This window comes from Scylla paramamosain, chromosome 32 (assembly GCF_035594125.1).
Source record: "Scylla paramamosain isolate STU-SP2022 chromosome 32, ASM3559412v1, whole genome shotgun sequence".
NCBI classification, from domain to species: domain Eukaryota; kingdom Metazoa; phylum Arthropoda; class Malacostraca; order Decapoda; family Portunidae; genus Scylla; species Scylla paramamosain.
Window position 1 is genome coordinate 13443355 of NC_087182.1, and position 19370 is coordinate 13462724.

The following is a 19370-nucleotide window of genomic DNA, read 5'->3' on the forward strand; positions in this document are numbered from 1 at the left end:
CCTCTTAAAGGAATTCAGGTCGTAGGACCTGAATCCCTTCCAAGGGTTTAGGCCAGTGAGAAGACAAAAAACATCATTGTGAAGAATTTTAATAGCATGAAGTAGTCAAAGGGTGGAGGAGAGGGAGGAACAATCCCTGAGTCGTTCAAGGTAGAGTTTTTAGCATAGGTTTGAGTGAAGAGTTCAGCTTTAGAGATAGACGTGATAGCAGTGGTGCCATCTGGTTAAAATAGAGGAGGGAAAGAAGAAGATGCAAAGTTACTGGAGACATTTTTGGTTAGATGCCAGAAATCACGAGAGGAGTTAGATCTTGAAAGATTTTAACACTTTCTATTAATGAATGAGTTTTTGGCTAGTTGGAAAACAGACTAGGCATCGTTCAGGGCGGAAATATAAAGTGCATGAGATTCTGGTGATGGAAGGCTCAAGTACTTTTTGTGGGCCACCTCTCTATCATGTATAGCACAAGAACAGACTGTGTTAAACCAAGGTTTGGAAGGTTTAGGTCGAGAAAAAGAGTGAGGAAAGTACGCCTCCTGCCAGACACTATCACCTCTGTTATGCGCTCGGCACACAGAGATGGGTCTCTGACACGGAAGCAGTAGTCATTCCAAGGAAAATCAGCAAAATACTTCCTCAGATCCCCTCAACTAACAGAGGCAAAACACCAGAGGCACCTCCGCTTAGGGGGATCCCAAGGAGGGATTGGAGCAATAAGACAAGATACAGATATAAGACTGTGATTGGAGGAGCCCAATGGAGAAGAAAGGGTAACAGCGTAAGTAGAAGGATTAGCGGTTAGGAAAAGGTCAAGAATGTTGGGTGTATCTCCAAGATGGTCAAGGAGGGATATGAGTAGGGTGCTGCACCAATTGCTCTAGGTCATGGAGGATAGCTAAACTGAAGGCTACTTCACGAGGTTGGTCAGTGAAGGGAGAGGAAAGCCAAAGCTGGTGATGAACACTGAAGTCTCCAAAAACAGAGATCTCTGCAAAAGGGAAGAGAGTCAGAATGTGCTCCACATTGGAAGTTAAGTAGTCAAAGAATTTCTTATTGTCAGAGGAGTTAAGTGAGAGGTATACAACATATATAAATTTAGTTTGAGAGTGACTTTGTAGTAATAGCCAGATGGCAGAAAACTCAGAAGATTCAAGAGCGTGGGCACGATAGCAGGTTAAGTCGTTGCGCACATAAACGCAACATCCAGCTTTGGACTGAAAATGAGGATAGAGAAAGTAGGAGGGAACAGAAAAGGGGCTACTGTCAGTTGCCTCAGACACCTGTGTTTCAGTGAGGAAAAGAAAATGAAGTTTAGTAGAGGAGAGAGGGTGTTATACATATTGAAAATTAGATCTAAGACCGCAAATGTTGCAGAAGTTTATGAAGAAAAAAGTTGAGGGGGGGTGTCAAGATACTTAGGGTCGATACCAGAAGAGCAGTCCGACCTGGGGACATTTGTGGTCCCTTCCCAAGATGGGGACTCCGAGGCTGTTGTAGGTTTTGCCATAGGAGTCGCCATGATAATTTTGAATTTTGAGAAAGGGTGTGTGTGTAATTTGGTACTTGTAGTTTTTTTTGTGAAGGAAGAGAGTTGTCTTTAGAGGGCAGGCTGTGACTGCCTCCTTGGGTTGTGAGACACAAAGGGAAATATTCAGTGAGGTTACAGCTAGGTTTAATGATGAGTTCACAGTACCTCCCCCTGATGCAGTGCTTTAGACATCATTGGGAGTAATTATCGTTTCGGTAGGTGCCTACTGCCTCCTTCTGGTAAACTACTTCTGGCCAATACTGCATGCGCAGTAGTGTTGCAAATTTGACATTCTTTTTCATTATAGCTTATATTAATTTCATTACCAACAAAATTTGAGCTTTATCAGTTTATTAGTTCAAAAATTGGAGGCAATTTCAGGCATCATGCACATCACACACTTGCGTAATATTCAAATCACTCTTGCTCAAAATTTTGTGAGAGCCTAATGATTGTGCTATATACTGTTGGATAGGAAATTTAATTCTGTGTTCAGTCCTATGTATCTGCTCTGGTTGAGATAAAAGGAAATTGGTGAAAATTGCAAAAATCTTGTATTACTCTTATTACCAACAAAATTTGAACTTGATCAGTTAATATCTTGAAAAGTTGGAATTTTGACTTTGCGCTTGCGCAGCTTTACTTGAAAGTTATCATGAGGAATTTTATTAAAATTATAACAACATGACACCTATTAAGTTTTGTTAAAATTGGTTCGGTAGTTTTTGATAAAACCCCATTTTCGACACCCTTCTACTTTTTGCAAGATACCCATTGACTTCACCCAATAGAAGGGATGAAAACTATATCATATAAAATTCACAGAGATGTGCTATCATATGGTGCTAATTTCGTTACAATCAGCCATGTAGTTCCAGAGATATTAACGTTTGAATAGCATTACAGTTGAGTTGGGATGACCTCGGGCCACTCAAAATGAAACAACCTCCATTGTAAGCTTTGCTTTGCTTGTAATGTCAAGGGAAGTGAAAAAATGATTACAGCGTCCTTGTTCCACCATGAAATATAAAAGCCATTAATAAGGAAAAAAACATACAGGTGTATATAATAACATATAATTTTAGAATAATTGAGGGAAAATAAAATGATTGAAAAGATGCTGGTTTGGGATTGCAGTCCTTGTGAAATGTCAAACTTTTGTCGCCGGTTTCACGAGCAGAAACGGACAGCATGCTGGGAGAAATTTGCCCTGTGTGACTTCACCTGGGTAGGTCTAACTCACACCATCTCCAGTTCCTACCATTCTCAAATTCCAGCTCAAACCATCATCTCAACCAACTCAGACCATTCTGAACGACCAATTTTTATTACAAACTTGAGCCATCATTTATTCCAACTTGAACTCAAGATCCAAACCTTAATGAATCATCTGCATCATCTCACCCTCACTCATATCCAGCTCAGTTTTCACTTCTAAACCATAAGAAGCACATCAGTGACAAATGTTTGGTGTGCCTAAACATAGTGTGTCTCTGATAGTTGAGATTTCAGCTTTCTGTGCTGTTTTCTTGATTTATTAGTATATTATGGAAATTACACATTTATTTGTAAATTACTGAACTCTATACAAATTGTGTTCTAGCATCAGTCAACTTAATCACAAAAACTTTTTTGCATATCCTAGTCTGTTAACTTAGTAATATTATTCTTGAAGGGAAAGAATGCAGTACAGTAAATTAAACAAAATATAAGAGAAAGTTTGAATAGTAATAAGTGGTGTAATTGCCTTAATTATAAATTAATTTCATTATTTTGCAGAAGGCATTCTGTGTGAAGGATGCAGTTTTGGCAACATAAAGCTTGTAAGACCGATATTACGAGGAAAAAGTATAGAAGAGTAGTAAGAGACGCTTTAGGAAATAAACTGGAGGTGTGTCACATGCTCTTCTGCATAAGAAGACCATAAGTGATGCACACATTCCTGGGTACAATTTAGTTACTCATATAGCCTATTATCATAAATAAAGAGATAGACTTTACCTCTTGGTACTCTATAAATTCTTACTTCAGCCCATGGCACATCCAGATCATGGGGCAACTGACTCACAAAACTAATTCTTTCCATTTCCCTGCTATGGGTGCTTCACTTCAGGTAACAGTTTTATCCCACCGCTGCCACCAATGTCACAGGGGAAGAGGCGGGGGTGGGAGCGGTTAAAGGTTAAGGCTGAATGATGTTGTTCTTTCTGTTTTTAATTAAAAAGGTTTAAATAAATGTTGGGGCATTTATTTAAGGTTGGTATTGAATTACTTTTGATTTGATTTAGTTCATTGTTCAATTTAGTTTTTATTTAGCTGTTGTTAATAGATATAGAAATACTAGATTAGTTACCACCAGTCATGGTTTCTGCCAAATAATTCTGACCTTGCTTTATATGGTAGCGTTTTACTGGAGGTCTATAAGGCACTGGAAAACTCCATAACAACCAGATTGAGTTTTATTGATGTTAGCTTCTAACTTACTCGTTTTACATAGGTCTGGTTTTGGACCATCAGGTTCTGCTTTTTTTTTTTTCTTCTTTTTTTGCTTTTATTTTATTTTTTTTTTAACTGTACTTGCCACTTCTGCTTTATTCATATGGTTTATTACATTTTCTAATTTTACTGCCACGCCTAATGTTTTCTTATTTCTGCTGCACATGTTAGTATCACTTTAGCTTACTTTCCTTCTCATTTGTTCATCTTGTATCACTAGCTCAAAAGAACTCAGAAAGTCATCTTGTGGCTGTTTGTGTGGCTCATATTTTGGTTCTCGCTTTCCTTCGGGACTTTCTTGCTTTCTTACTTTTCTACTTTCTATGAGCTTCTTCAAGATTAATTTACGTAATGACGACAATGCAAGTTCCCTAAAAAAAAATATCCAGTTTCGTAAGTGCGATTTGATTGCAAAATACACAGGTCACCACTACCACCACCTGTACGTAGTAGTAGTAGTAGTAGTAGTAGTTGTTGTTGTTGTTGTTGTTGTTGTTAATTTTGTTGATGTTGTTGTTGTTGTTGTTGTTGTTGTTAAAGTAACTATATAGTAGAATTGTTATTATTATTATTATTATTACTATTATTATTATTATTATTAGTAGTAGTAGTAGTAGTAGTAGTAGCAGTAGTGGTAGTAGCAGCAGCAGCAGCAGCAGCAGCAGCAGCAGCAGCAGCAGCAGCAGCAGCAGCAGCAGTAGTAGTAGTAGTAGTAGTAGTAGTAGTAGTAGTAGTAGTAGTAATTGTACATAAGAACATAAGAACATAAGAAATAAGGGAAGCTGCAAGAAGCGACCAGGCTTACACGTGGCAGTCCCTGTATGAAATATACCTACCTATTTCCATCTATTATCCCCATCCATAAACTTGTCTAATCTTCTCTTAAAGCTCTCTAGTGTCCTAGCACTAACAACATGATTACTGAGTCCGTTCCACTCATCTACCACTCTATTTGAGAACCAATTTTTTCCTATCTCCTTCCTAAACCTAAATTTTTCAAGTTTGAACCCGTTATTTCTTGTTCTACCCTGGTTGCTGATCCTAAGAATTTTGCTTACATCCCCCTTGTTATAACCCTTATACCACTTAAAGACTTCTATCAGGTCCCCTCTTAACCTACGTCTCTCTAAAGAATGTAAATTTAACAGCTTCAACCTCTCCTCGTAAGAAATACTTCTCATCCCCTGTATCCTTTTAGTCATTCTCCTCTGTACTGATTCTAATAGACCTACATCTTTCCTGTAATGTGGGGACCAGAACTGCACAGCATAGTCTAGATGAGATCTGACCAGCGCCAAGTATAACTTTAATATTACTTCTGGCCTTCTGCTTTTAACACTCCTAAAAATGAATCCTAGTACCATATTTGCCCTGTTTCTGGCTTCTATGCTTTGTTTCCTTAGACGGAGTTCAGAGCTAACTATAACTTCTAAATCTTTCTCGTACCCTGTACCTACCAAAATTTGGTTGTTTAATGTGTACTTTTTTTTTTCTTTTATGTAGGAAGGACACTGGCCAAGGGCAACAAAAATCCAATAAAAAAAATATGCCCACTGAAATGCCAGTCTCATAAAAGGGTCAAAGCAGTGGTCAAAAATTGATGAATATTGTGTGGGTTTCCTCTACATACGCTAGGTACTTTGCATTTATCAATATTAAATTGCATTTGCCATCTATCCGTCCATTTATTCATTCTATCTAAATCTACCTGCAAGGCGATGGCATCCGATTCTGACCTAATTAATCTACCTATCTTTGTGTCATCCGCAAATTTACTAACATCACTACTAATTCCACTATGCAAGTCATTGATATATATTAGAAATAACAATGGCCCTAATACTGATCCCTGTGGCACCCCACTAATTACATGACCCCACTCGGATTTCGAGCCGTTTATTACAACTTTCTGTCGCCTGTTACTAAGCCATGACCCTATCCAGCCTAACACCTTCCCATCTATCCCGTGTGTTTTAACCTTTCTCAGGAGCTTTTGATGGGGTACCTTGTCAAATGCTTTACTAAAGTCCAGATATAAGATATCATAACTATCACCATTATCTACTGTCTCGTACACTTTACTGTAAAAACTCAACAAGTTCGTCAGGCAAGACTTCCCCTTCGTGAAGCCATGCTGTGACTGATTTATCAAGTTATGTTTATCTAAATGTTTCCTAATGTTCCTCGCTATTACTGACTCTAACATTTTACCTACAACTGAAGTTAAGCTGACAGGTATATAGTTAGACGCTAAAGTTTTATCTCCTTTCTTAAAAGGTGGGTACTACATTAGCCTGCCTCCACATTACTGGTCTCACCCGACTCCAGTGATTTCCTAAAGACAGAAACTAACGGCTCATTAATAATCTCTTTGCATTCCTTAAGTACTCTGGGATATATTTCATCAGGTCCTGGTGTCTTAAACTTTTTTAACCTATCTATCTCCTGTTCCACTATCTCCCTAGTTATGGAAATATCTGTCAGCTTCTCATTCTTATCCGCTCTAAACACCTGTTCACTATCGGGCATATCCTGCATGTTTTCCTGGGTGAAGACAGTTAAAAAATACTCATTCAGAAGTTTACTAATCTCCTCCCCAGAACTAACCAGCTCCCCATCTGCTGCCTTTAATGGACCTATAGTATCCTTATTCTTCGTCCTGTATATCTGATAAAATCCCTTGGGGTCCGTCTTCGCCTGGCTGGCTACCTTTAATTCATAATTGCCCTTAGCTTTCCTCGTTAACTTCCTGACTGTTCTAACTAATTCATTATATTGTGACCTTAACACTTCTTCACCTGCCCTTAATCTCTTATATATACTTCTCTTACGCCCTATATAATATATAATGCTTTAACCTAGCAGTCATCCATTTAGGATCATTTTTTTGTGATCTTATTGTCCTATACGGGATATTTGCTAACTGACCTGTATGAACTTTATCTACGAAATATTTATACAATTAATCTACATTTACCTCACCTAATCCCCTCATCTCGGCCCCTTCCATCCTCTCCACTCCCTCAACTACTCGCCTCGACCTCACCTCTCTCATTTCAGCATGACCTGACATTCCAACATACTCACACCTATCTCCCCCTTCCTCTTTCCGCCTCCCCTTCCGGACACATCTTCCCTCCTTTTGTCCTACACACTCACGCCTCACCTCACCTCTCTCATCCTGCCTTATCTTTCTGAACTCCGTCCCTGACCTGACCTCACCCTACATCCCTTGCCAGTCCACTCCTTGGAGGTACCTTTTTAATTCCTCAAAATCTGCTCTCCTAAAGTCAGGTCTTTTACTAGTGTTTTTGTCTCTAACAGTAGTAATAGCAGAAGTAGAAGTAGCAGCAGCAGTAGTAGTAGTAGTAATAGTAGTTGTGGTAGTAGAAGTAGCACGAACGGCAACAGCAGCAGGAGTAGCAAGTAGCAGCAGGAGTAGCAAGCGTCCTCAAAACTTATCGGAGTGAGCAAATGCGTTGAAGCTTAGTGCTCTTACACACGAGGACACTAGTGTACGACACCGGTGTCGGACACTAGTGTCCTTGCTCAAGACACCGCCTGGCAACTAGTGAGCCACTCACACACCTCAGTCGGAAGAATGGCGGGAAACGAAGAGCTTCTACTTATTGCTTACGTATTTCTTTCTTTTCTGAGAGGGGTTTCTCTTCAAAATCAGGAATGAGTATCACCATTATTGCATTCCAGCAGTTCTGCTTTTCTATCTTATTTGCATATCCCTCACAAGATGGGTCCCATAGTGCTGGTAGTTTTTCTATTTCACAAATGAGGTCCTCCGTGTTCAGCTTCTCCTCCACCATCTTCGAAATTGTCCTTGATAGGCCGTCTCCTTCCATCATGGGATGATGGTGGGTGTCAAACTGAGCATGAGAAGCTGGCCAGTGGGCAGCGGTGGCGGACACTGGTGGCTACGTGTGAAAGCTTCCATTTAAAACAATGCTTTGCAGTAGGATGAAAAGCTGCAAAGGCGGGGAGTATAGGAGTGAGTAATTGTCATTTTCATCTTGTCTCTCCCTTCACTAGTAGTAGCAGCAGCACTACTACTACTACTACTACTACTACTACGACTACAAGTAGTAGTAGTAGTAGTAATAGTAGTAGTAGTAGCACATACAATAGTAGAAAAAAAAAAGTATAACAATGGAAAAAGAAAGTGTGCAGATACAGGTCATAGGAAATCCCTACAGTAAATAAATAAATAAATAATGAAAAACTTATTTATACACGGATTTATTAATTTCCACGCAAGATGATGATAAATCACAAAGTTACAGTCCTCCTTGTGCTCACAGTCTACGCCTTTTTTTTCCCCCTCCCCCCTTTTTTTTCACGATGCGCTATATTCTATGGCACTCCTTCGGCCAATCAAGGACGAGCTTTATCATCTGTGGCTGAGAGTGAGGCCTGCTATTGGCCAGTGAGAGGCGTGGGTGCCCGCTGTGGAGGAGAGACTCGTAAACAGAACTATTTTAGGTGGTGAAGGAGACTCCCACACCTGCTGCTACTCATCCACTATACCTGCTGAGGCTGACCACACCTGTGAGAAACATAACATACGGTAAGATACTGTGTTATGTATGAGAAAGATTGATTGATTTAAAAAGGGAAGGAGCCTGTATGAGAGAGGGAGATGCAACAGAGAGGTGGGAAAATTTGTGATGAGTATTATATCCGGTGGTGTGTAGGGTGGGTGAAGATGAATCAGATTTATTCTTATTAAACTAGTTATGAAAGATAAAAGGTGCGGGGGAGATATGAGTAAACAATCGGCGGTATTTGTAGTGTGGTCAATATTATCATTATTATTATTTTCGAGATGAGATTTTTCTCCCACTCCGCCTCCCTTATCAGTGAAAGTAGTCTTGTGCTCAGTGTACAGCGGTATTGATTTCTGCAGCCCAAAGGTGTGAGGGAATTTAGGGAGAGGCTAGTTTGTATTGACATTTAGGGTGTGGTCAGTTTGTTTATTCTATCTTGCATTATGTCAGGGAATAACCCATTTATGTTTATTCTCATTATTTACAAACAGGGAGAAGCTTCATGATATCGTTCAGTGATTCAAAGATTTGTGTGTTGTGAGGGTTGTATGTAAAAAAAAAACATTACCCAGTGTTGTACTTTATGGAATTAGCTACACTAGATTCTGTTAGTTTAACTTCACCCTGCCTTATGTTACAAAACAGTAAAAATAACCTTGTTCCTACTATTGGAAGGAGGAAGCCTCTTAATTTCTTTAATTAATCAGAATATTAGTACAAGTAAAAGATTTGGCTATTGAAAGAATATTGTAGAATTAGATCCATCCCAGCATTGGAGATAAAACAGTACAGTGTTGTTACTCGCATAACATTGTATCTTTCATTGTTATATATGTCATTACTGAGAATTGAGTTAGGTGGTGTTATGTGATAGATTAACTTAACATCATAATTATGTTTCATTATTATATATGTCATTACTGAGTTAGGATGTTTTATATGACAGATTAACTTAAAAAAAATAAATAAATAGTGATGGTTATGACATATGTAACAACACATTGTGCAGCATTACTTACCAACAGAAGTATACATTTATCTACCTGAGTGAGATGGTTTAATTCTGAAAAATCCATCTCAGAAAGCTAAATGTGACATGCTGCTGCATTATTGTTTTGGATTATCACGAAAATTTGGCACAAGGACAAATGGCCACATGCAGTACTACACATTAGATAACATGGAGGTTAGGCCTCCAGATGTCCCAAGTCTTAGCTTCTGAGTGACAGCTGTTCATTGCCAGTATGGAAAATCATGCTATTTCCAGACATTTGTACGGGACAAATGATTTAAGTCACTGATGCAAAAGTCAGCCAACAATTAGAGGGTATAATTTCACACTTGATTTCCAGTACATATAATAATATATAGGTTTGGGTCATTGTTGCTGTCATCCCTAATTGTTCCTCTGTTACAGGGTTGTTTGTAGATAACTTTGGAAAGATGCCTGGGTAAGTTGACTGTGTTGATGTTGTACTAATAGAGGCAAATTGCAACTTTGGGTGTATTTTCTTCTGTGATATTTGTGTTGCGGTCTTTACAGCAGTAATTTACCTCTATGCTTGCTGTCACTGACATCCAGCAGGTCTGCAGCCTGAGGCCATGTGAACTTTGTAACGCTATTTCTGAGTCATGCTCTTGTCCTGTGATTGACCTACATACTATCATCTTGTTCTAAGAAACCTGTGGCAAATTGACCTTACCATGGGTAAGATACAAATAATACAAATATTCTTGTGTCTATGGAGAAACCTTTAGTGCTAATTCAAATATCCACACATTTTAGAATGAAATGTGTTAGCTAAGCAAGGAACAAAAGCATTGTCCAGTGGCGCTGTTATCATGTTTGCAAGTCCTCAGGTAATCAATTTGCTGGGCCACAGTTGGTGACACTAAGTGTAACAGACTGGGCTCAAAGTTGCTGTGGAAATGTTACTTACATTGCATTCCGTGATAAAACTAAAAGTATTTTGTTGATCATGGAAACATGGAATCTGTTTTTTTTTTTTTTTCTTAATTTATAATGAAAATCAATTATTTTTTGTGAGTCTCGTAATAATGCATAAGTGCTATTAGTTAAATTAATATGGGGTTTGCCAGCAACTTTGAGACCAGAAAAAATGTAGTGCTTGACAGTCACACTTTCCTTGGTCTCTCAACATTTTAAAACCTTAAAATGATGTATCCTTTAAGTCCAACTGCAATAGCTCCTAAAAAGAGGATGTTAAGCTGATGTCATACACAAATAAACTTTAAATCTCAATGGCTACTACTAACTCCTAAGAAAGACTAAGGTTCCATTTGTCTAATTTAAACCAGTTTTCAGTTTGGTGCATAAATAGTGCTTATTACATTGAAACAGAAAGCACAGTCTATTTGGCACATAACTAATCTATAACTGGGTCAAACAGTGTTCTGTAGTAATTGGCAAAGAGTAGTAGTAATGCCATAACTAAGTACTTACTATAGGCTGTGTTAGTGTATGTACTGTACTATTGCAAACCAACATGTGTTGTTGCCATGCTGATGTATTGTTGAAGTGTATAAGTGTAATGTAAGTTAGTTGTGAAGTAGTGGCTGTATGTGGCTTTTTATATGTTAACAGGAACTGGCAGCCCTTATACAGTGGAAGTCAGTGAAGTTGGTGGTGAGATGTGATTAATATATTTTCCCTGTCCTCAGAAAATGTTCTGAATAATTTGTGATGAAATAGATTTTTTCCTATCTTGGGAAATTCATCATCATTAGGAAACTTAGCTTTTCTTGAGTATTGATGAATGCTTAATGGAGCAATGAATAATGTGTCAAAACTTGCCTTGTATACATATATATTTGTACAAAATGTAGTATACATCATGAGATGTGGTTTTACAGTAGTATAGTGATGGTGTATGAACCATAAGTCTAGATGAGAGACCACTCTTACCTCAGCCTTTATTATGCTGGTGATAATGCAAGGCAAATTGCAAGGAAGTAAGGAATGTTTGAATGAAGTATTGTGATGCACTATGTGGCTAGCAATTATACTCTTCTCATTTGATGAGGTTAGACATTCAGAAAAGGTTACCTGTAAGCCTCTGCAGATTTTAGTTTGTTATTTGGTTAGTATTCCCTAAGCTTTGTAACTTTTTTTATGCTGGACCTTATCAAATGAGATACGTTATTGTTGGTTGCAACTTCCAATCATCATACCTAGCAGTTCATTTAGTACCATTACTAGCTTTATATGGGATGTAGATAAGGATGGTCTACTTTAGTTGTTGTTCATACAGTATTATTACCTTCACAAAATCTTACCTCTCAGTTTGTTAATTTAAAAAAAAAAATATGCACAGATGGCAAAATGTGATACTAGATTTGTCGCACTCACTGAACACTGATCATTTACACCAATTATCAAGGAAAGCTTAGTCTTTGGATGAAATAAATAAATAAATAAATAAATTTGCAATGGATGGTTGAGAACATTTTCTGAGAACAAAGGAAAGGTATCCACCACTGTACCAACTTTGCTGACTAACAGAGTACGTGATTTGTAAATGTTGCTGTTAGTTGGTAGATAGTTTTCAGTCTTTTAATCAAATATTGTTTTATAAATATAGTATGTACATAAAGAAGTACAGTATGTAGTTTATACAAAAAAAAAAAATGGTGTCCCTCTAGTTTATATTTCCATAGTGTTATTAAGGGATGCCATAATATTTAATTCATCATCACCTGTGGATCTAGTAGAAGTTGAAAAATTATTGAGTTATTGTGTGTATGGCTGATGATCATTTCACCCACAGTCCCTTTCACCTTTGTTTAATGTTTATTTACTTATGCATAGAAATCAGTCTGCCCACACTAAGTTTTGTCCACAAATTGTATTTATATTTATTTATATGATAATTATAGAATTTTGTAAAATTGAAAGTGGTCTGATATACAGTCTCAAGTAACACTTATATCAAATTTTATGAAGTACTTGTATATAAGTATAAAATTCATTAACTAATTTATTTATTAAAATTTGTAAATTGATATTCATAGAATAAAAAAGGTCACATAATGCTACATGAATTAGCTGCCAACTTGGCCATTGAGATGAACATAAGCTTTCATTAGTTGGTATGATGATGTCTCACCCTCATATATTCATCCCAAAGAGCAAAATGTTTACTTTTGAAAATCAGGCCATTTGAATCCCTAACACTTGATATAATTAAGAGAAAGTCGTGTTGACTCATTCATTGACTAAATACATTCATGGTAAATACAGAATCATTTGGGAAGGCTGTCATGGTCAGAGGTTGTCTTGATTAGCTAAATCTAATTCAAAGTAACTTGTTTCTTATTACCAGTATGTGATCATTCTGATAGTACACTTAGTAATTAGCAATACTCAGTATGTAATGAATGTGATCTCTGTGGGCTGGATGCTTCCTTTGTGTGGGCAGATTGACCTGTGTGTGTGAGAGGACTTTTCATGTTTTGGCAGAAGTGACAGTAGGTGAAATAGCTGATCAGTATCACTTCAAAATGAAAACAAAATGACCAGTTCCCTTAGCTGAAATTGTACTTGATTTTTTTTTTTTTCCAAGGTGTATGTTGTTTCACACATGAGATACTTTTTTGTTTATAACTCAGGTGTCACACCTAATAAGTAAGATGTGAAGAAAAACAAAAATAAGACTGAGGAACCTTTAGGGGCATTGTTTTTTTTAATTCCAGGTGAATCGTGATTTACAAACATTTGATTTTTAAATTTTTGAAGCTACATATAGATTATTTTGTGTGTTGTTGTAATTTATAAATGCAGAATTGATATTTGACTGAAAGTCTTTAAAAAATGAGTGCATCTCCAAAATACCGAAACTGCATTAATGGAAAAATCAAAATCTATAAGTTGATCGTGGTCCTCAATTTTATTAGTAAACCATTTATAAAGAAAGCATATGTGAATTGCAGTTCACCTGTATTTGTGAGTCATGAAAGATATCAAGTCCTAACATATGCATGACTAGCATTGTTGTCTGTGGGTGACATGCATCCCCACCTCTCTCTCATAATTTGTAATAGTACCTGTGTTGCATGAACCTTCCTTGCCAGCATCATGTAACTCATTCCATCACTAGCTGAGCCACATCATACATTCTGGATTGATGTTCATTTGTTAGAAGAGAGAGAGAGAGAGAGAGAGAGAGAGAGAGAGAGAGAGAGAGAGAGAGAGAGAGAGAGAGAGATTGCGTGCATGTGTGCCTGCATGCGTGTGTGTGTGCTTACGTGTGTGTGTATGTACGTATGTGTATTAAGTCCAACCTGGCATGATATCCATACATGTAAGATGAGAATGTGCATTAAAAAAATACTGCATAAGGACTAGCAACATGTCATGAAAAAAATAATAAGTAAAGTCAAGGGTGTGAAAATAAGAATTTCAAACTGAATTGTTTTCTCCTTACCTGAGCAAGTAATCAGAGCTGCAGAAGGTGTCACTGAAGCCTGAAGCAGGAAGTATAGGAGACCATGTGGCATCTCCTCTTATCATTCAGATAACATTCTTGTGATAGACAACCAACAACATGCAAGAAAAAGAAGTTACCTTGAGATGATGTCATGAATAAATGAGTGAATGTATGTTGGCTTGTTTGTTTGCATGTGTGTGTGTGTGTGTGTGTGTGTGTGTGTGTGTGTGTGTGTGTGTGTGTGTGTGTGTGTGTGTGTGTGTGTGTGTGTGTGTGCATGTGTGTGTAATAGATATTTGTAAATAACTGATACCTTTCCATATTTCAGTATTAAGAAATCTGATGTAAGAAATTGAGGTGCTATAATTTCTTTCAAGTTGTACATTTATAAGGCTTTGTCCAAGATGTGACTTAGAGGGTGATGAGGAGGTGATAGCTTAGTGCACTTAACATGGGTTTTATCAGGGCATCTCTGATAAGATTGTAGCAGTATGCTATGGATGATTGTGGATTCATTTGTAAGATATCTTTGTGAAGGAAACTGTACTGTGATAGCAGCTAAGAGTGGTGTTAAACTTACTAAAACTAGAAAATCCAAGGACTAGAGCTGGAAAAATTGTACTGGAAATTTATAAGAATATTGAATGCTGACCAAATACTGACAGTTTTACAGCAGTATGTCTTGGCCATAAGAAAGTATGGATACCTCGTCACCAAAAATGAATTGGAGGCAAAATTTAGAAAATATGTCCTTATTAGATATATCAACACATAACTGTCTAAAGAAATAAACAGTTATATTCACCAAAGTGGAAAAATAAGAAATTCTATAAATTCAAGTCATATCCTCAAGAAGATCAGTGTCAGACTTCAGGATGGAGAAGATAGCACTGGATGTCCATGAAAGCAGCCTCTTCATGCGACGCAAGAAAGCAGCAGCTCTAGCTCAAGAAAGAAATAGCAATAGCGGTTCCCCGCATCACAGCACTTCCCAGCCACAAAACCACACTGCTTCCTCCCACCACATTGTTCCCCAGACTCTTCCCCAACATGCTTCTTTCTCCCACCACAAGATTTCCCAGTCAGTCCCCCAACCTCCTCCTTACTCCCACCACGTCACCCCTGAAATGTTCTCCCGACCCCAAAATGTTTCCTTTCACCACATCACTCCCCAATCTCTTCCACTACATGATGCTTCATCCTTCAACATTACTTCCCAGCACCTCCCCCAGCCTCACACTGCATCTTCCCACCATTTACCCCTCCACCACAGCTCTACCCTTCAGCATCCTAGCCGTTCCAAGAAAATTCTCATCCAGAGAACATCCTCAAACCCAAACCCTAGTCATTCCCCATCTCGTCCTCAGCACCTCCCATTGAAGAACATTGCAGCTCCTCACCCTCCACATTCATTTCCTCTGCACATGAATGAGTCGTCTTACGGCATTCCATTGAGAAGCTCAGAATCATCTCAAGCAAGCAATTCTGATGATGTTACCAGGGGATTCCCCCATAATCCCAAGGGCATTCCACCCCCCAAACCCCCAAGGCAGATGGACTTACGGCCTGTGAATCACACAGGGGAAGTGCACTTAAGAAATGAGGTAAAGAATAAGTACCTTGCAAATTTAGACTACGATCAGGCTGAGAGTGATAGCCCACCAGACTTCAGCCCTCCACCAATTGATGTTAGAAAGGAAAATAAGTAAGTGTTATGACAAATTGCTTTCATCTGAATATTGTTTATGTTTTGTGTTTAGTGGTTAATATGCATATTTGTTTGTTTTATTTATTCATTTGTTTATTTATTTATTTTATTTATTTATTTATTTATTTATTTTTTGAGTAAGGACTGTAAGCCTCAGTTTCTCTTTTTCTCTCAGGTTAGCTTTCTTATGACAGTTTGATTCATTAAATAAGGAAAAGTTATGTATGTATGTATATACAAGGTTTTGTCTCAGTTATGAGGTAGCTGATTACACATATTACTGACTAGTAGTTGTATTAAGATTCTTATGTTATGTTTTGCATATTCATACATGGTAAGTTGTATCCTTCATGAGCCTACTTAGTGATGGTGCCACTGACTTGAGCATGGTAATTTTGTTATCCAAGGATGCTTTAGTATGGCATACATGTCTTGTGGTTATTCTCTCACTCACTGTATTTTTCAACCTCATTGGCAGTGTATAAAGTTATGAATTGTGTTGAAATATATTACTGTTAATGAATCAGTGATCAGTTGTTGTGGGAAAGAGCTGAAGATTCTAACATGCACATCAGAAGACTTGTTTTATAAAGTATTGGAGATCTATTCTGACAGGTACTTGTTTATGAGTTTATGTTCTTAACCTAGGGAAAAAAAAAATGCCTACTCATATACAGTATCTAAGAAATGTTATGCACAATATATCATTATGTCACTGATCAATCTTGAGGTGCAGTTCTTAATGTGGAAAATAGTATAAAGATTTTTGTATGTTTGTACAGAAGTGACTGAGTGAAAAGTTCATAAATTATGCAGATAAAGTTTTGCTTTGTGGTGACATAGGATTGTAAAGTAATATGTGTTTATCTACTGATTTAGCTTTTAAAAATCAGTTAATCAATTAAGGGTGTGATGTCAGACACAGAATTATATCCGCTACCTCAAAATTTAACAGTACAGATAAATTAATTAATATACTTACTTAATTTAAAGACTAATACTGTGTGGTCATCTCAGAGGCAGACTCAAAACCAGTGTGAAGCATCAGTCACCTTGCCACACAGAGGTTGAAAGATTGGGGGTATCAACATTTATTAGTAGTACTGTTAGTGACCACCTGCCTTTAAACCTACATGTGGTGAGGTGGAGCTATAAAGTACAGCTATTTTACTAAATTTGATGGCTTGTATTCTAGATCCTTAACTTTTTTTGATGAGAGCTGCCCATGGAGCAAAAATCAGAGGTGTAGAATCAAGCAGTAGGAGTGAATTATATGAGAGGTAGCTGTTATATGAGCAGATTATTATTATTTTTTCTCATATAGAAAGGAAATTGATAGAAGAGCACAAAAAAATTGAGGAGCCTGCTTATATAAAGAAAATTAAAATTTGGAAAAGGTGCAAAAAATATTTGGGTATTGAGTCCCAGAGGTTTCTTGATGCTCCCCTCTTGAAACCATTTAAGTTGTAGGAAGGGAAGATACAGAAATAGGGAGGTAGTTCGAAAGTTTAACAGTGAACAGGATGAATCAGTGAGGATTAAGAAAGTTAAGTCTTGCATTAGTGAAGTGGATAGAATAAAACTGATAAAGTCCAACCTCGCTTCATTCTCACATTCCCACTTTTCCTTCCTCCATTTCTCTCTTAATTTTCTTCCAAGAAGTTAAAGAAGTGTGGGAATATGAGAATAAAGAGATAGGATGGAGTTCTTGTTGGTAGCAAGGAGATGATAAGTGTACGGAGAAGACATTTTGACTATTTACTGAATGAGAAGATTGTAAGGGAAGCAATAATATGAGATAGTATGAGGATGGAAGCAGGTACAGAATTAACCCTTAAAATCCAGGTGGGTTTTTGAAACATATCAAATCAGTCTATTTCAACTTGAAATTGTACAAAACTAGATAGTTTCAGATAGACGGTTTTCTTATATGCAACACACAGCTCATTGATTTCAAGACAGCACCTGTGAAACTTAGTAAAAACATGCAATTTCACCCTAAATAAGAGTACAAGACAACCACTGGATTCAGAATGTTAATGTTTATGCTGTGAGAAATTAGTAGGGAGGAGGTAAGGAAAGTGGGGCAAAGTTGCAGGCATAAATGTGATAATTGCTGAAGTGTTAAAGTATGTAATTGAAACGGTAGTAGATTAAATACTTGTACTATGTGATCTGGAATAGAGAACCAAAAGGCTCTTACATAAAATAAATAATGAATAAGTGTAATAGCTATAGGGATGTAGGAATAGATGGAATAACTGCAAAAAATATTAAAGTATGAAGCTGAAGTGATAGTAGATTGAGTATGCTTCCAATATGTGATCTGGCATGGCATGAAGGGCAGATGAATGTATTGTATTTTTATATAAAGGAAAAAGCTGAGGGAATTAGTGCAAGTTATAGGCAGATGAATTTGCTTAGTGTTCCAGGAAAAAAAGTTTATGAAGAAACTTGACTGAGAGATTGACTGATGTGACTGAGTTGAAGGTCATTGAGAAATGGAGGATTCAGGAAAAGAAAATGTTCTGTTGATCAGATCAAAATTGATCAAAATTGTAATGGAGGAGTACTTAGGAAAGGATGAAAAGTTATATGCTGCATTCATGGATCTACAGAAAGCATATTATAAGGTGGAAAGGGAAACCCTTTGGAATGGATAAAGTAGAAAATGTTGGTGCATGGCTGAAACAGAATGGAGTGGGATGGGCTGTAATTGTGTTTCTGTTTGCAGATGACACGGTCTTACTAACAGAGTGAAAGAAACTTTAGAGTGGTGGATCATTATAGGATGTTTGTGACATGAGAAAAGTGGAGGTATATTATTTCACTATCCTTTATATGGTGATATAGGCAGGTCTGAGGTGGTTATGGGGAGAGAGATTCTGAAGGGGGTGAGTGGGGTTTAAGTATCTTGGTAAATGTGGTGAGATGGATGGAGATGAGAGAGGAAAGATAGGTGTGTTGTAGGATCACTTGGAAGAGTTATGAAAGGGAGAAATGTATCTATGGATGTAAAATGAAGTTTAAGGAATGGTAATTTCCAGCCAATGTTGTTTTACTAATCAGAGACCTGGACTTAGAATAGGGCACAGCAACCAAGAGTACCTGCTGTGGAACTGAGTTATCTGAGAGGGGCATGTGGAAAGACAAGATTAGAGGATGAGAGCAATAGGTGTGTATGAGAGAGATGGTATGAATGCCATTTTAAGTGGTTTAGATTGTGGAGTAGTGGAATGGGTTAAGAAAATGAAGAGTGAAGAGTTTGTAAAGAAAGTGTATATGAGCAAAGTTGGAGTTAGTAATAGAAGAAAGCCAGTTAGAAGACAGAAGGATAAGGTAAATAAGTTCTTGTGTGGAGTAGGTATTAGTAGTGACCAAGTGCTTGAATGAGCAAGATAGGAAGATTGGAACATGCTGGAATGATAGGTATAAACTCGTTGAGACAAGCTAAAACTGTATCTCAAATGAGTTTCCAGGAAGAGATGTTAGAGTAACTGTTATCCTTGATTTTCCAGGAAATACGCAAGCAGGCTAGGTCAATAGCATAGGTTTTATTCTTCAGGTTATGATATGCTTCTTCACCTAACTTATTTCAACCAAGAAAGTTGAAGTGATTCTCAGTTTATCAA

General features: G+C 37.4%; 1 protein-coding gene across 2 annotated transcripts in view; it reads left to right on the forward strand.

The window, feature by feature from the left end:
* The first annotated feature begins 8298 nt into the window (after positions 1 to 8298).
* LOC135089221 (LIM and senescent cell antigen-like-containing domain protein 1) overlaps positions 8299 to 19370 on the forward strand; it is a 30964-nt gene continuing 19892 nt past the window's right edge. The window contains exons 1-2 of one of the 2 annotated variants that reach the window (XM_063984595.1): positions 8299 to 8603; positions 10001 to 10034. In XM_063984595.1, coding sequence (XP_063840665.1) covers positions 10027 to 10034 — 8 coding nt within the window. In that variant the 5' untranslated portion in view covers positions 8299 to 8603; positions 10001 to 10026. Of the gene's footprint in view, positions 8604 to 10000; positions 10035 to 14309; positions 15736 to 19370 lie in introns of those variants that run through there. The other variant, XM_063984593.1, reaches the window with a different exon arrangement.